At 43.5% G+C, this 15,469-nt stretch overlaps 1 protein-coding gene across 2 annotated transcripts in view; it reads right to left on the reverse strand.

Moving 5' to 3' along the window:
• PITHD1 (PITH domain containing 1) overlaps positions 1-9,807 on the reverse strand; it is a 55,808-nt gene extending 46,001 nt beyond the window's left edge. Inside the window, exons 1-2 of one of the 2 annotated variants that reach the window (XR_014979944.1) lie at positions 9,499-9,807; positions 2,838-2,881 (exon numbers count right to left, since the gene is read on the reverse strand). Coding sequence is in view for 1 of the 2 variants with exons in the window: in XM_085648316.1 (XP_085504442.1) it covers positions 2,838-2,881; positions 9,499-9,693 (239 nt within the window). In the remaining variant the exon portion in view is untranslated. The remainder of the gene's footprint in view (positions 1-2,837; positions 2,882-9,498) is intronic. The other variant, XM_085648316.1, reaches the window with a different exon arrangement.
• Positions 9,808-15,469: the final 5,662 nt, after the last annotated feature.

Consider the following 15,469-nt stretch of genomic DNA (forward strand, 5'->3'; position numbering starts at 1 on the left):
GGGATTGGGCGCAATGGCCTCAGGAAAATGGGAGCACAGCTGGGTCGTCTGTACCAGGCCAGGCGGGCTGGGTGTACAGCAGATATGTCAGCTGTGCTCTGTGCGTCAAGATGGTCTTCGCGGTCAGGGGCAGGCAGGTTGCAAGGATGTTTTTATGACAGCTAGGCCATTCACGAAGCGAATCTCAGAGGTCTTTATGTACCTCGACAAGTGCTTGCTTCGTGGGCATTTGGAGTCCAAGTTGGACTCTTCGATTCTGTGTCGTTTGCAGGTGGTACGGTACCTTGGGTATTGCTACGGCATGGTTTCAGTAGGTCCTGGTGTCCTCTCAATTGGTGGTGGGCAGGTATGACCCTCTGGCGCTGGTGTATCTCTTCTTGCTTGGGTGCTGCATCTGAGTCGCCGGGAAGGAGCAAGTCGGTAAACCAGACTCTGTATGTTCAGTGCCTGCAGACTGCAGGGGAGCAGTTCCTCTACTCCAAGGAAGCTCTCAAGCAATTGGCAAAAGGGTGAGGGTGCTCCGGAGTTCTTGGAGGCCTGACAACCTCAGAATGACACAGCGCACCACAAGGGTCGAGTCGTTGAGATTCTGCAGCAGGTACTCTGTCCTTGGGTGGGAAACTCCTCTATGTCCGTTTTCTTCTTAGGTCCATCGAATCTGAACTTCAGGATCCAGGGGTACCAACTAAATACTAACTTTAGGGGCATTACAGGGGGAGACAGGTAGGAGCCTACTTTTAGGGTGTCTACACCTTCTATGTGACCACTTCCTTTGGGGAGTGGGCACAACCCTGACCATAATTGGCCAATTCCCTCTCAAACAAAGATGGAGGAAACTGAAAAGTGGGCTTCACATCACCTGCCCCACCTTAGGGATGGTACTGGCCGAATGGTGACCCACCTCCTAATTTAACTAATTTCCCCACCTGTCCTCCCGCCAAATGTGGAGCAGGACAGGGGGACAATCATCCTCCATTATCTGGAGATTCCTGGGTTACATTTGAAAAGCGGCACAATCTTTCAGGTTTCCGGTCTTGAAATGCCATTACGGCCTGGAGGAGGTGTGAAGCACCTCCGCCCAGAGTAGGCTTTGTTCCTGCCCTCTGAGAGCACAGGCGGTCACCACATGAGGTCACAAACATGTCTGGTGGTGTCAGGCTGGCTAAGACTAGTCAAAGACCACACCAGTATTTGGATGATTTTCAGGGGAACCTCTGTGTGCATTTATTAATAAATCCATCACTGGTCAACAGTGTGTATTTATTAAGGTGAGATGTTTGGAACCAAACATCCCTGGGTACAGTGAAGCCATCATGGTGCTGGGGAACTCGTAATCATGGGTGGCCAGCCCATGTACTCTGTGGCTTCCCTGTGCACTCACAATATCAAAGAATGGATTTAGATAGTGTAGAGCCATATCTGCTCATGCAAATATGTCCACGCATAGGATATAGTGCACCCTGTCTTAGGGTTGAAAGACCTGCAGTAGTGGTGGCTTGCCTATACCTTATGCAGTCACTGTGGGCATGGCACACAGGGATGGGTGCCATGTCGACTCTTCAGTTTTCTTTGCACCAAGAGACTTAGCCTGGAGTGGTAGTTTGCATGATCTTGGTGAGGGGTCCCTAGGGTGGCACTATTTGTGCTGCAGCCCTAGTTGACCCTCCAAATGCCCTATGTGGGTACCATTTACAAAAGACTTCTAGGGGTTGCTGAAGTTGTGCCAATTGTGGTACAGTTTTGGGAAAGAGCTCTGGCACTGGGAACCTGGTTAGCAGGGACCCAGTGCACTTTCAGTCGAAATCCCATCATGTTCCAGGCAAATCGTGGGGGCTAACCATGTGAAAAGAGGCACTTTCCTACGGTCTAGAGACCCACCGTGCACCTAATAGCTATACAACTGCAGTAATGGTGCTGTCACTATAAGTGTAACCTAGTGTATAAAGGGCAAAACCAAATCCAGAACATACCTGACCACTGCAGACCTAGGGCATACAATATAGGATGAGCACAGACCTATAGGACCACTGAAGTCCTTGAGTACACATCACTACTACTGCCCCAAGGTTTTCAGGACAACCACAAACCTACAACTTAAATGGATAAAAAATAAAATTCCAAACGTCTAGTAGGAAGGGCCATTTAGCTACATCAATACCAAGATCCTAGTGCATTTTGGGCACATACATTTTTGCTACCTTCACGTAATAGACTTCTTGGGAAAAAAATAGAAAACCCATTCTTAGGCAAATGTTAAAAATAGCAAAGACACCAACATACCATGGTACATTTGTGTTACCTAGCTATATTCATAAATTCTGTCTCACAGAGTGGCGGAAAGAGACTGATTGGAGTTAAGAGAGGAAGCAGCGTGAGCTGACACTTCCCAATCCTCCAGACCAAAAGATATCTGGGGCACACCTAGGAGCTTTCCTACTGAAGATCAATGACGTTGATATAGGAGACACTATTAGACACAACCAAGCCTGTATTCCATCAAGTGATCACTCACAAACATTGTGGTAGGTTTATTACGATCATGACTTTGTCAAATAATATTACAACACACCCTCACTGCCTGTTTGTGTGTTCAACTGTACTATTCCTTCAATTGCATTGGAACACACACACACACGCACACATATATATATATACACACACACACACACACACATACACACACACACACACATCAGGTCTGGATTAAATGCGAGCTGCAGTATTGAATATATGTTGATGTGTACAGAAAATATATATATGTACAGTGCGTTACTTGCCATTAACAAAATTATAACTGAAAAAAGGGAAGCAGGAATCGTTCTCAATCAAATACTTACGGAATGTTGAATAGCAATTCTTCATCATCATCGCTTTCTACAAACTAAAAGACAAGAGCTCATTAAAAGAAAAATCTAGCCAATAATGTCACGCTTTCCACTCCCAAACCATCCCCACCATTTCCCTTAACAGCCTTCTCTACCCTCGATTTCCCTGCCCTTCTCTCCCCAGCCCATTCTTCAGTTCATGTTACTCTGCCAATCTATCACTCATTTTGCCTAGCAACCCATTTCCCTCACCCCTTAACCCACTCTCCCCAGCACCCACTTACTGTGCCCCTCTGCCTCCATCGTGACTCTCACCTTCTCAGACATTCTACTCAATTCTTACCCTTCTCCAACGCGGCTCTAATCCTCTTTCTGTAGCACCTCCCTCGCGCCAGTTGAGACACTGCCTAGGTGTACAGGCTACCCTGTCGCCCTTTACCATGCCCACATTTCATGGCGAGCCAATGGACTCTTCCACACAGCTCTGCTCTCAATCCCTCTCAACTTGCCCTGCACCACCCTCCTGCCCAAGCTGGCTGCCTTTGGCCCACATCTCCTACACTCCTTGACCAACTCATCTTTTGGCTCCCTTACACTTTTTCATGTTTTTCTCGTTCCCTCTTTAGGAACTCCTTAGATTGTCATCACCCTTCATCTTATTCAGCTCTCATTTCCTCACCTTAATCTGCTTCCCTCCCTTCACCATTCACCTGTAACTCATATAAGTACTGTCTTCCTGTACGAATGGGTTCCATCAGTATTTAGTGATGTTAAAGTATTGATTTGTTTACTTTGAAGCAAACACGGTGAAACCTGTGAACCGTTCTTAGCATTATTTTAGCACTCTACCCTTACAGGAGATGACTGAAGGTCGCCCAAAACCAAAACAGTTTAGCAAAAACATTTGGCACTGGTAAAACCGTCACCACGCCAGGCTGAGATGACCTGGATGCCCTTTCTGCCAACTCCACCAAGCAGTCTGTCTGCTAACCAACCTGTCCTGCAGGTGCTCAACCTTTGCCAAAGTATTTGCTCCGGGTGTGCTTGCGAACTTGCAAATATGGGTCCAGGTGCAAGCGCTGCGTTGAGTGCTGGGCCTACACGAACTGGCTTTGTTCTGACTGCCTTCACGAAGATCTTCCCATTGTCTGCAACCGGCAGCACCTAAAACTGTTGAACCAGCACTTAGGTCTAAGTAAACTGGGGGACTCCACTGTTTTCAAAATTTAATATTCGCAGATTATAAAGTATATATACACTATTTATTTTTAACATTTTACAATTTAAATGAATTTGAAATTTGAGGGTAAAAAAATTAATTGTTATTCTAAGCCTAATTTATGAAAGCAGTGCAGGTAAAGCAGAGAGAATCGAGATCACACAATTGGTGGCCACAACTGAAGTACTAGCACATGCTGACAAAGCAAAAGTATGCATCTATGGAGGGGTGGAGTCTAGCAAATTGCTTTGTTAAGAAATAAAACCACATTTATAAAAGCTCCACCCTTCCCATTAAAATTTAAAACAAATATTTTTGTGCATCTTTTGTTCGTACAATAAATAAAATATTTCATAATTTTTATCTATATTAGTTTGATATTTTCTTGCATCTGTAGTTTTGTGTATTGTAGCTCCAGCTCATGAAAATTGTATAGGCCGAGGTCCATAGATTCCAGAAGTAAATCAGCGGGAGTTCCCATAAGTTAAAGGTTTACGAACAGCTAGCATAGATGATAGCCAAGTAAACGTAACATTTATAGCAACCTCAGTGTACTGTCTGAGACCTGGATGGATAGGCAATTTTGATTCGTGAGAGACCTTCTTCTACAGTGGTCTTGATGTGCTACATTTGTGTCAGTTAAATAGAAGACCAACACCCTTTCCTGAAAATGGAGACACAATCCAGAAAGTTTTACATTTTAATAAAAACTTCACAACGTGTATCCATAAAGAAACCTAACGGCCTCATTCCAAGGGAACTCTGCTATGGAGTTAGATGTTCATGATACCAAATCTTAACACTAAAACAAATCACCTCATTAGAACACTTGCCTTGAACTCCCTATGCTCGCATAGTTGAGCCAAGGAAATTAAGGGTTTTAAGTTTTCTTCTCAACTAGGACACAACTGATGGAACGCACAGCCCAAAAATTGGTGGCCTCAGATATGATTTGCTCTGTACAACAGCTGTGGTTAATGGTGACTAGCAGCAATGCCAAGCTCAACCATATGGCAGCATACCCAACATGCACCGCACAAATACTTGAGTCTAGGTGAATATACTAACAATTAAAGGTTATTCTGTAATTCACAGGTATACAAGCCGCTAAATCATGAAAAGGGGTACCAGGACTTTAAAAATAATGCTGATGCTCGACTGTACTTAAATGTTACTAAGCAGTCAAAAGAAGGAAGACACACAGTAACTAGACTAGTCTACGAACGACTGCTCACCCTTCAACACACCAAACTTACCACAATCAGCGCACCATGAATCACAAGCCTCCAACACCCGAACCACTGAACAACCCATTGAACTAATTCATAGAATCTTACTCCACTGTTCACCTATCACAACAATATGTGTTAAAAAAAAAATTATGTTGACTAAACATACAGCAACATGAATAGGAGGATGAGAACTAGGGCTCTGGAGAAAGACAGAGAGAGCACCGGTACAGGGACACATGTGAACTTTGAACAGAGAGCCCAGGAAGAATACTGTTCAGAACCCCAAAAAATGGGAGTACCCTTACTGAAATAGATCCTGCACCTAATTCAATATCTAAAGACAGGATACGGATATGCCAACTCTAGGTACAGCTATAGAGCTATAAAAGGGTTATTAGAAGTGTAAACCACGCTAAACAATGTTCATCCGGTGCACCACACAACGATTGTACATTTGAATAATCAGAAGTATAATTCAATTTCCAAAGCTGTGTTTAAAATCTCCTCTTTATTCAGATTGGATCGGATGTGAGATGTATATACAGTGAGAAACAGCCAACGCGTTTCATCCAAGACATTGGACTTTTCAAGGCAATTGTTTAAGAAAGAACAATGATATCAATAGTTCATCAATCCAATGGTGGGATAGTCCGAAGTAAAACCGCATGTAGATAAGCGCAATCTAAGTAGAAGATATAACTTCAAAGGGAATGGCACTTTGCGAACATGATGTAGAGTTAATAACATGTCCAATACAAGAAAGTCAGTGTTCCTCCACCCATGCGTAAGTAGCATATATGAAGGACATCAAGTGGAGTCAGTTCTTGACTTGTCCAATTAAGGAGAATAAGGGTAATTTCTCCTTGGTATAGCACCCAAGTATGGGCCGGTATCGTGCCTGCACTTTCCTATTTCCGACACAGTAATGTGGGTTTGGACGAGGAGTGTAAACCACCCCTCCATCACCAGCACAAGCACCCACAAACTTACAAGAAAGGCAATAACCATCCCTTACAGTATAGGGTCCAATAAGACCACAAGGGGCATGCAACATTTCCACTGCGGACATGGGTTAGCTGGTGGAGGAGAAGACCTGCATCCTCCGTGCAGTACACTCCGCAACCTCCCACAGGTTTGGATTACAGGTTGCAGTATAAGCTCTCTATCCCTTCATCGACTCCATTAGCAGGGAAATCCAATGACTCATTCGACCCCACATTTACTCCATGGGCCAGGGCACGTCCACGGACTTTCCCACAAAGAGCACTGTCCATAACCGCAGACAAGCTCTGCACCAATGCACTAAAAGACCAAGTAACAAAAACAGTGTTATATTATATAAAATATGTGCCTTCCAGGAAATACTTAGTCTCGGGTGTTGCACCATGTATTTCTGAGAGAACCCAAGGAAGGGCCATGTCAGGCTCAGTATATTGCAAAGTAAATCACAGCCAGCACAAAAAGTCTGACTTTATTCAAGCAGCTATCTTTGTAACTATGAGGTGAGGGTTTAAATATTAAGCAAAGTGCATTGACAGGAGGGGGTTCTTTCTTGACCTCAACCAGGGTGTCAGGTTATCAGGTCTGCTGTGATTTATTTACCACAAATAAATTAATCCATGGAGGGAGACCAGAAGAGTGGAAAGGCTTCAGTGCAGGTCAAAGTTCCAGTTATGACCCTTTTATTGGTCAAAGTTAAATATCCAGGCTTTGGGAGCACAGCTCACAAGGGGCAGTACATATTTTCTGCCCCTCGTGTTGCAACCAAGTTATGTGCTCGGAAGTGATGACTAAAAAAAAAAAAAAGCCCTTACTTTGCTCCCGGGAATACATCTCTTATGGTCACAGATTGAGGAAGAAGAGTGGGGAAACTGCTGAATTCATTATTAGCAGTGCCGCAAACACCACAGAGATGATCCATGGTCTCTTACACAGGAAGTCAGCAGTAAACGAAGTCTGCAGTAAACACGCGAAAACATTAAGTTGCACTTTGGTTATGGCACTTCGGTAGGAAGAGGATTTTTCAGTTAAAGGTTCTAACAAAGGTAAAACAATCAGATGATTCCTTGAGCAGGGACAATTTTTATATAGCAAAAAAATGTTTGTCCAAATAAGAACCACTTCAATGAAGCATCTTACTAGACACACAGATAGAAGAAGGGATATTATGCCCTTTGAACCCATAACACCACTCTTAGTCACCTTTAAGAGGGATGAATACCAGTGAGGTACTCTGGTGGTGCAATGTAAGCGAAACATTGCCTCTCCCTCTCTCCGACCCATTAATCTAAAATCTAATGGCAACGCAAAGTTCAGAAGAGGGCAAGCAGTTGGGGCAGAGCATTAATTATGCACGTGTCAGAGCATTGCTAGGTCGCTTTTTTATAAGCAGAAGAATGGCATTTGTGATGTTGGTCCACAACTGAAGGTTTTTCCGAGGGGCTTGGGATTCTTCCAGGAGAGTAATTATGGTTCGAAGAAACCCATTCGGCGTACTATGGTAGGGTGGTTTGAACTGGGATTCCAAAGTTTAAGAATCGAATCTTAGGTGGCCACTTTTGTGACACCTCTATTTTGAAAACTCATGATTTGAAGACCTCCTATTTTTTCAAACTGATGCATTTGACCAGGTTATAAGTGTTGGCTTTGTGAATTGACCAGGACACAGAAAACCAAGAGACTTTTATCGGCAAGAGGGTGCTTTAACAGAAGTGAACAGTTCACATAAATTTTATGTTTGCGATTATGTGGGACTTTCACTTCATGTAGAAATAGATCAACTTTTGGAGTGGCATATGGTGATTAAAGAGAACGTGTGGCTGCTTCACGGCTCTCCTACAACGCAAGGTAGAAATATCTTACAAGTGAAGCACAGGTACAACCTTCATGATGATTTCCCAATTTCAATCCTGAAAGCTTGCTTGGCCCAAACTAGCACCCCATGGTTATTCATCTCAAAAGGGTCAAGTTGGAGATGTCTGGGGCCCTCTTTACTTATTTTTTAACCCAAGTGCTTCTCACTGCCCTTGTATATTTAATAATGTTCTTTGGCGATGTGCTGGTGTAGAATGCACCCAGGAAGTCTGTTGCCATGCAGTACAAGGTTCTCTCTCTTTTGTTCACTAATACACACAGGGTTACATGCGTCATATGCTGCGACCATAACTGTATGACTTATTTTAATCAGTTATGCAAAAACTAAATAACTTGTATAGTGATTACAAATATAAATGTATATATAATATTCAACTTGTCTTGTTTCCAGTAAAGTCTAGCGTTTATCTGTTTACATGAAGAAATGTATGTGAAGCAACTTAACAGATCTCAGCGGGTAGTACGTTATAAGCATTTAGCGTGACGTTGCACGAGAGCGCAGAGAAGTCCATCAACAGGTTACATATATATAGCCTTGCTAGTGTGACACTACAACGGCAGCCACAACTGCAAGAAGTATGTATTCTCAGAACACTGCGTCAGAAGCTCCTGCCAGCCCACAGCTTGCGCCCACCACAGTGGCCATACACTGGGAGGGTTTATATCACCAAGGGATGTCCATTCTGCAAGGGTGTATTGTCTACCTCTAAGACTTCTTCATGGAACTGGCAATTTAAGTATTCGGCACATTTAAGTAGTTGTCTTCTTCCAGCTCTGCTGCACCAGAGATTGCACCACTCACAGTTTGTCATTATCATGCGTGTTGAGCTCAAATTTGAATTTGCTCTCACTCTGTTCTGTATCCTCATGTTCCTTTTCCCAGACTACTGGAGCCTTGGCCTTATTTTGTTCTGCCATTCTCCCTACACGTCGAATCTTCCACTGTCCCTTCTCCCACCAACCGCTCGCTCTCGGTTTACCGATACCATCACCCACTTCTCGCTCCCCCTCGCCTTACCAAGTTCCACATCCGCCCAACTTTATCTTGCATCTGTTGCCCTTACCACACTTATATCATTACTAGCAACCTCTAAAGACATCGCTGGTGCAGCGGGGGCATTGATACAGGAGTGACATGGGTCGACGACACCCCACTTATACGACCTTTTATTACTGGAGTGGGGGGGGGGGGATCACTACATTTTCATTGCCTTTTCCTGCATTACAGTAGGGCCAAAGGCATCCTTGCCACGGCACCCGCCTTTCCCCCTTCAGGTTTCCCCATTTCGTCTCTCACTATATGCTGCTTCTCACCCACCTTCCCACCCCACCTCTTATACTTTCTCACCTTGCCCCGTTCCCCTCGCTCCTCCCAGGCTCTGAACACCAGCCTCCCGCTGCCCTCCCGCCGCTCGTTCAAACACTCCAGCCTCTGCAGATCTATCCGGCGATAAAGACCAAACTCCAGACCCCGCTCGGGGGTTTCCAGGGGATCCGCATCATGCGAGCAGCCCCCATGCCCATGTCCGTGCCCATGCGCCATCCTTTAATCGGTGTCAGAGGTGCACTACAGACAGCAGCAGCATCGAGAAGCGAAACTAATAACTTCGGAGAAACATAGAAATAGGAGAAGTGTGGCATCAAAAATCATCGACACAGAGAAGGGACTTGCTATCAAGGGGCTTAAGAACTAGCGCGCTAACTTATCTGCATTAAAGTCCAAAAGCAGGCGCCGTGATACTGACGTACAGAAAGCGGAATGTAAAATTATCTAGCCACCCAGAAAGAGACTTTCAATTTTTGTCAAGGCACGGAGAGGAGGATTTTATGTGAAGTAACGGAGGCTCATATTGTGCCTTTTTTCTTGCCATTTATTGATATAGCATACAGGAAACAAGAAACAAAACTACAGTTTCCAGCACTCCCTTTTGCTGTGACTACCAAAGTAGAGCAGCCAGTGGCTTGCTTAGACCTGGTATAAATAGTCCCTTCGTGTCACGAGGCATCCTGTTACGAATAAATCTAGTATCCAAAATGTACAACGCGAAGATTTATTGTAGAAGACAGCACCACATGAAAACGCGTCCACCAACAGCTGAAGCCAGGTTCGTAACTGCCTCCCAAGCACTCTCCCCGGCACGCACCCAGACTCTAGAACATCAATAGAGTCTAACCAGGATCCGTGCCCAAACAAGTTTACATTTGAAACACTCTGAACTTGCGCTGCGCGCTACGATAAACACAACACATCTTCCTCCCTTAAACAATAAAACAAAACCAGAGAAAAGAAAAGAAAATTTATACATATATAAATAAATAAATTATGGATGCATCTTCTTTTGGATAAAAGTTACAAAATCTGACAACCATACAGGTTTTTTACGCAAGCGTTTGGTCTCTTGACAATTTGTGTCTTTTTGACATACATCAGAACTGACAGGGTTACAGGGTAACACAACTTCATTACTATTATTTTGACATAAATCATGGCTGCTATCAATATTGCCATTATTGCAATTATCCACCCCAGAAATCTCTTCAGAGATGTCTTCCAAAACTTGACTCCTCGTAGGAGAAGAATGAACCTCCTTATATAATTTCCTGTCACCTTTAAGCACAGCAATTTTGTTCAAATTCCATACTTTACCATTAGAAAGTCTAACTGCATTCTTCAAAACTTCATTAACCTCAAAAGGACCCATAAATTGACTTTCACCTTTCGAAGCTTTCCATGGTTTTTTAACTTTCACTAACATTCCCACTTTTACATTAGAGTGTGGATTTATTCTTTCCTTAAAGTTAAAACTGTGCTTATTTACAATATGGGATTTTTCCAATCTCTTTGTCACTTTGTCAAGATCAATGCGGCATTTAGTGGATGAAATAAGCCAAGAAGGATTGACCTTAGTTCTAGGTAATCTCCCTCTCATGATCTCAAATGGAGTACACTCATTCGGAGTAACCCTGTACTTCAACATAGTCTTCATTACTTGACACTCCCACTTGCTGTCACTAACACCAACCATTTGACTAGCAGCTTTAAGTACTCTGTTGAACCTTTCTATTATACCATTTCCACTAGGATTATAAAGTGAAGAGGTGCAATGAATGACCCCAGTTTTTCTGAAGTATTCCTTCGCCTTATTGGATAAAAATTGAACACCATTATCAGTGATCACACGTATAGGTAATCCCTCTTCCGTGAACACTTCATCCAGAAATAGTAAAACAGTGTCGGTATTAACCTTATCGACTACTTTTACCACAGGCCATTTAGAAAATAAATCGATGGTAGCCACAATGTATTTGTTTAAAGGACCAATGGGACCCATAATGTCCATTGCAATACATTCCCAGGGGCCATTCGGAATGTGGTGTCCCTGCATAACTGGTTTCAAAGTCTTCAAAGACTTGTCAGCATTTGCACAGTGAACGCAATCTCTAACAATACGTTCAACAAAAATATCTAACCCAGGCCACCAGAATGTACTTTTGACAGACTGTTTAGTTCTGATGATGCCATTGTGGGCTTCATGGCCGTGTTTAATGATAATCTCTCTCAAACCTAAAGGAGGAACAGCTTTATCACCTCTCCAGATAGTAGAATCAGAAAAGGATAATTCCTCTTTCACCTCCCCAAAATGTCTTAACTCGGGAGAAAGGTTCTTCTTAGCGGGCCATTCTGCAATTAAGTACTTTTGGACCTCTTGTAAAACCTTATCTTTGGAATATTCCATGTTACAAACTTCAACCCTAATGGGTGGTACTCCCTCGTCGTGGACTAAAGCAATGTGAAAATCATCCCAAGTATTGTGAATACACTCTTTCAAAGGTAAAGGTAGTCTGGATAAAAAATCTGCTGTGACATTGTCTCGACCTAGAACATAAATCATCTTATATATGAAATCTTGTAACCTCATAGACATACGTGCAATCCTAGCAGATGCTTTAATCAAACCATCAGTAGTAAGTAATCGCACAAGAGGTTTGTGGTCAGATCTAACTTCACATTCTTTTCCCCAAACAAACACTCTAAAATGTTCTAGGGCCCAAACTACAGCTAATGTTTCTCTTTCAATAGTTGAATATTTCTCTTCTGACGGGGTCAAAGCTCTAGAAGCATATGCAATGGTAGATTCACTACCGTTCTCTCTTTTCTGGGAGAGGACAGCGCCTAAACCCTTTGAACTAGCATCGGTCGTGACAATGCAACGAAGTTGAGGATCAAAATTATTCAATGCAGCAGCATTACTGATCCTCTCACATCCTCTCTCTTCGGTTGAAGGCCAAATACTTTCTGTCTTGTAAACAATCTATACAATTAATTTTAACTTTAGGGTTTAAGAATGTCATATGTTTGCATAGCTGCCAAGGTTTCAGATTGCTATGTGAGACATTTGCATAAGTTTAGTGTAATTATGAGTGACATTTCAACCCCTATGAGTGACACTTTCTCACAAGCAAAATTAAGCAATGAAGACGAGGTAAACATATAAATATCAGAAAGGGCACCCATTTGAGCAACGAGAAACTCTCAGAAGATCTTAAAACTGATGCAAAGCACCAGAAATGGAAGGAAACTAACCGGCGACTGACTGCAGGTCTGCAGTTCTCAGTAACAGAGGGCAGGCAAGTTCTGCAGCTGCTGCCCAGCCCCCACAGCCAGCTGCACAGATTGCACCACCAGCAGGGGACAGTGACTCAGCGCTACACCAGGCTCTGCTGATGATTTAAAGACGCTGCTGCCAGCCTGGCGCTGAAAAGAAGTAATTGGACCGGCACCGCACCACAGAGTCAGTCCCAGTGCTCAACCAGCCCAAAACGAGCTTGGAGTCGTTGCAGGCAGCTGAAATACAGTCAGTGACTCATCAGACTTGCAGACCAAGACTCACTTCAGACTGCAGAACTTCAGTGACAGCAGGGCAGGCAGCTGAAGATGACCCATGTGCTAAGCGCTTAACTAACTACTATTATAATTAAATGTAAACCATCTTTTTATTAGATGGAGAGTGAGAGATTATACCTCACTAGTCCAGGCACTGACTCACTTTTGGAGCAGTTGCAATTCGGTTATGGGCTGGCCGCTGTCGTGGCCTAGTCCTGGACCGCTGCAAACCAGATGATTCAGGGCTCAAGAGCTGCAAAGCTCAGCTGGACAGTGGTGTGCTCTGGGCTCCAGTTCCGCCACAGTCTCAGGGATGACATTTTTAAAAATAATCACCACAGTGGAGCCAGGAGCGCTCATTGCCACTGTAGCCTCCTGCAACAAATTTATCTCAGGAACTGAGCCACCCACTCGCAACATCGCGGGTGGCAACTGGACGTCACACGGGCCAGCGGCCTATTAAAGTGTCTCTGTCACAAAAGAACTCATGATCCTGACCAGTCACTACCGGGCTGATGTCTCTTGGTAGGAGCCATTGGGCACTACCTTTCCTGATGTCACAATCAGTCATGTGTAGAATCAATCTGTGGTAATGCTGGCAGTGTTTCTGTGTGATGTTATTTGGAGTGTTGACTAGAGCTACGTGCCACAAGTGTTCTTTATGTGGCAGTTGCTTCTTGTGCCTTGGGACCCTGCTGGCCAGGACAGCTCTCTGTACCCGTTTATCATTTTAATAGATATACTCTTTTGAACCTGTGGTTCATCGTCTTCCCTTCAGTGGCGACAGAATACGGGAATGAACGTTCATCAGTGCGACACTCTTGCAAGATGTCGGAAGACGGAACTGAATTCTGAACAGCCTTATGAGGTACCGATTTGAGTCTTTCAGCTTGCGCTCTTTGAGCAAACTGGAAGTACAATTTTCGTTTTCACTGAGGCACACATGTTTGCGGGGGTACAGAAAGCATCCTTACTTCATTTTGATGCAACGCGGTGCTTCGGAGTTTCACAGCAGCCTTTGTGAGATCAGCTTTTAGCCTTGCTATCTCGCACTTTATTAAGCCTACATCCATTCCCGGTGCTTTTCTTTTTGTAAGCACCTTTCGTGAACTTTGGGAATCCTTCCAGTGCTGCGCTGCACTGTATCTAGCTTACTGCTCTAAAAGCTGCTGAATACGTCATCCTACCTGCTTTCGGCGCTTGAGCTGTAGCGCGCACTCAATCCTTCTTCTTCGTGACCAGCCCATTCTAACTTTAGGAGGAGCCTTGGAGCTAGTGTTGGATCTTCCTTTCGTGCACACAGCTCAGAAGCCTGCCTTGGATCTCCTTGTGTGGCTAACAGCTTCCTTGTTTGAAAATGGTGTTCCCAGCTCAAACCCCCGGGGATTTGAGAAGAAGAGATAGAAAGAGAACTACTGGCTTCCTCTTCTCTTTGTGAAGAAACAAAGAAATGACTTGTTCATCCTCTGTGGTTTCACTAAAAAAAAACAAAGAAATGACTCCATCATCCTTTATATTTCACTTATAGAAAGAAACTTTTTACAGACATTTAAAAAAAAACAGAAGGACAAGAGAAAGAACAAAAGAAAACACTCCTTTCTTTTTCATTTTCTTTTCTCCTCCTTGCTTTTCTTTCTCTTTGCTATTCAATTTTTTTTATATTAACCAACTTCTTGTTCACAAGTTTTTTTTTAAATTGTGATGCAGAGTGTTACAGCCCCAGCACCTTTTTTTGAAAGTACCAGGAGATCCACCACTAGAATGGAAATTGTGGGTCAGGTCTTTTAAAGCTTATTTGGGTGCTATTGACGGTCAAAGGTTTAGACCTGAAAGAAAAAAAAATCTTATGCACTATCATTTAGGGGTTGAAGGACAGAATGTTTTTGATCACTTACCGCCATATGACCCACCTGAAGGCGAAGATCCTGAGGAATTTGAGATAGCAGTGGCTCAACTTGATAAGTATTTCACAAAAACGAAAAACATTGTGGTACACAGGTACAAATTCTTTACCAGAGTGCAGAAACCCAACGAAAATATTGATACTTTCATCACTGCGTTGAAAGTTCTTGCTGCTGTGAATTCGAGAACTTTACTTCGCAACTTATAAGAGATCAGCTTGTAGCCAGGTGTCACGGTAAAATAATTCAAGAAAGGTTTCTAACTTGCAAGGATCCCTCTTTAGACAAAGCAGTGGATATTGCCAAAAGCATCAAGAGTTATATAGAGGACAATTAGAAACTGCCTTGTCTAATACACACAAGATGATGGACGGAATGTTGCACATTGGCAAAACATTCAACCCCAGTCACAGATCTGGGTTTAATCCATTGTTATTTTGCTCACCACGTCGCCCCAGTTCAGACACGGCCATATGCAAATCAGTCTTAACTCTGTGCCTCATGGGAACAGTCCAGCCCGAACTGCCAAGCCA

Source organism: Triturus cristatus, chromosome 3_2 (genome assembly GCF_964204655.1).
Source record: "Triturus cristatus chromosome 3_2, aTriCri1.1, whole genome shotgun sequence".
Taxonomy (NCBI): Eukaryota; Metazoa; Chordata; class Amphibia; order Caudata; family Salamandridae; genus Triturus; species Triturus cristatus.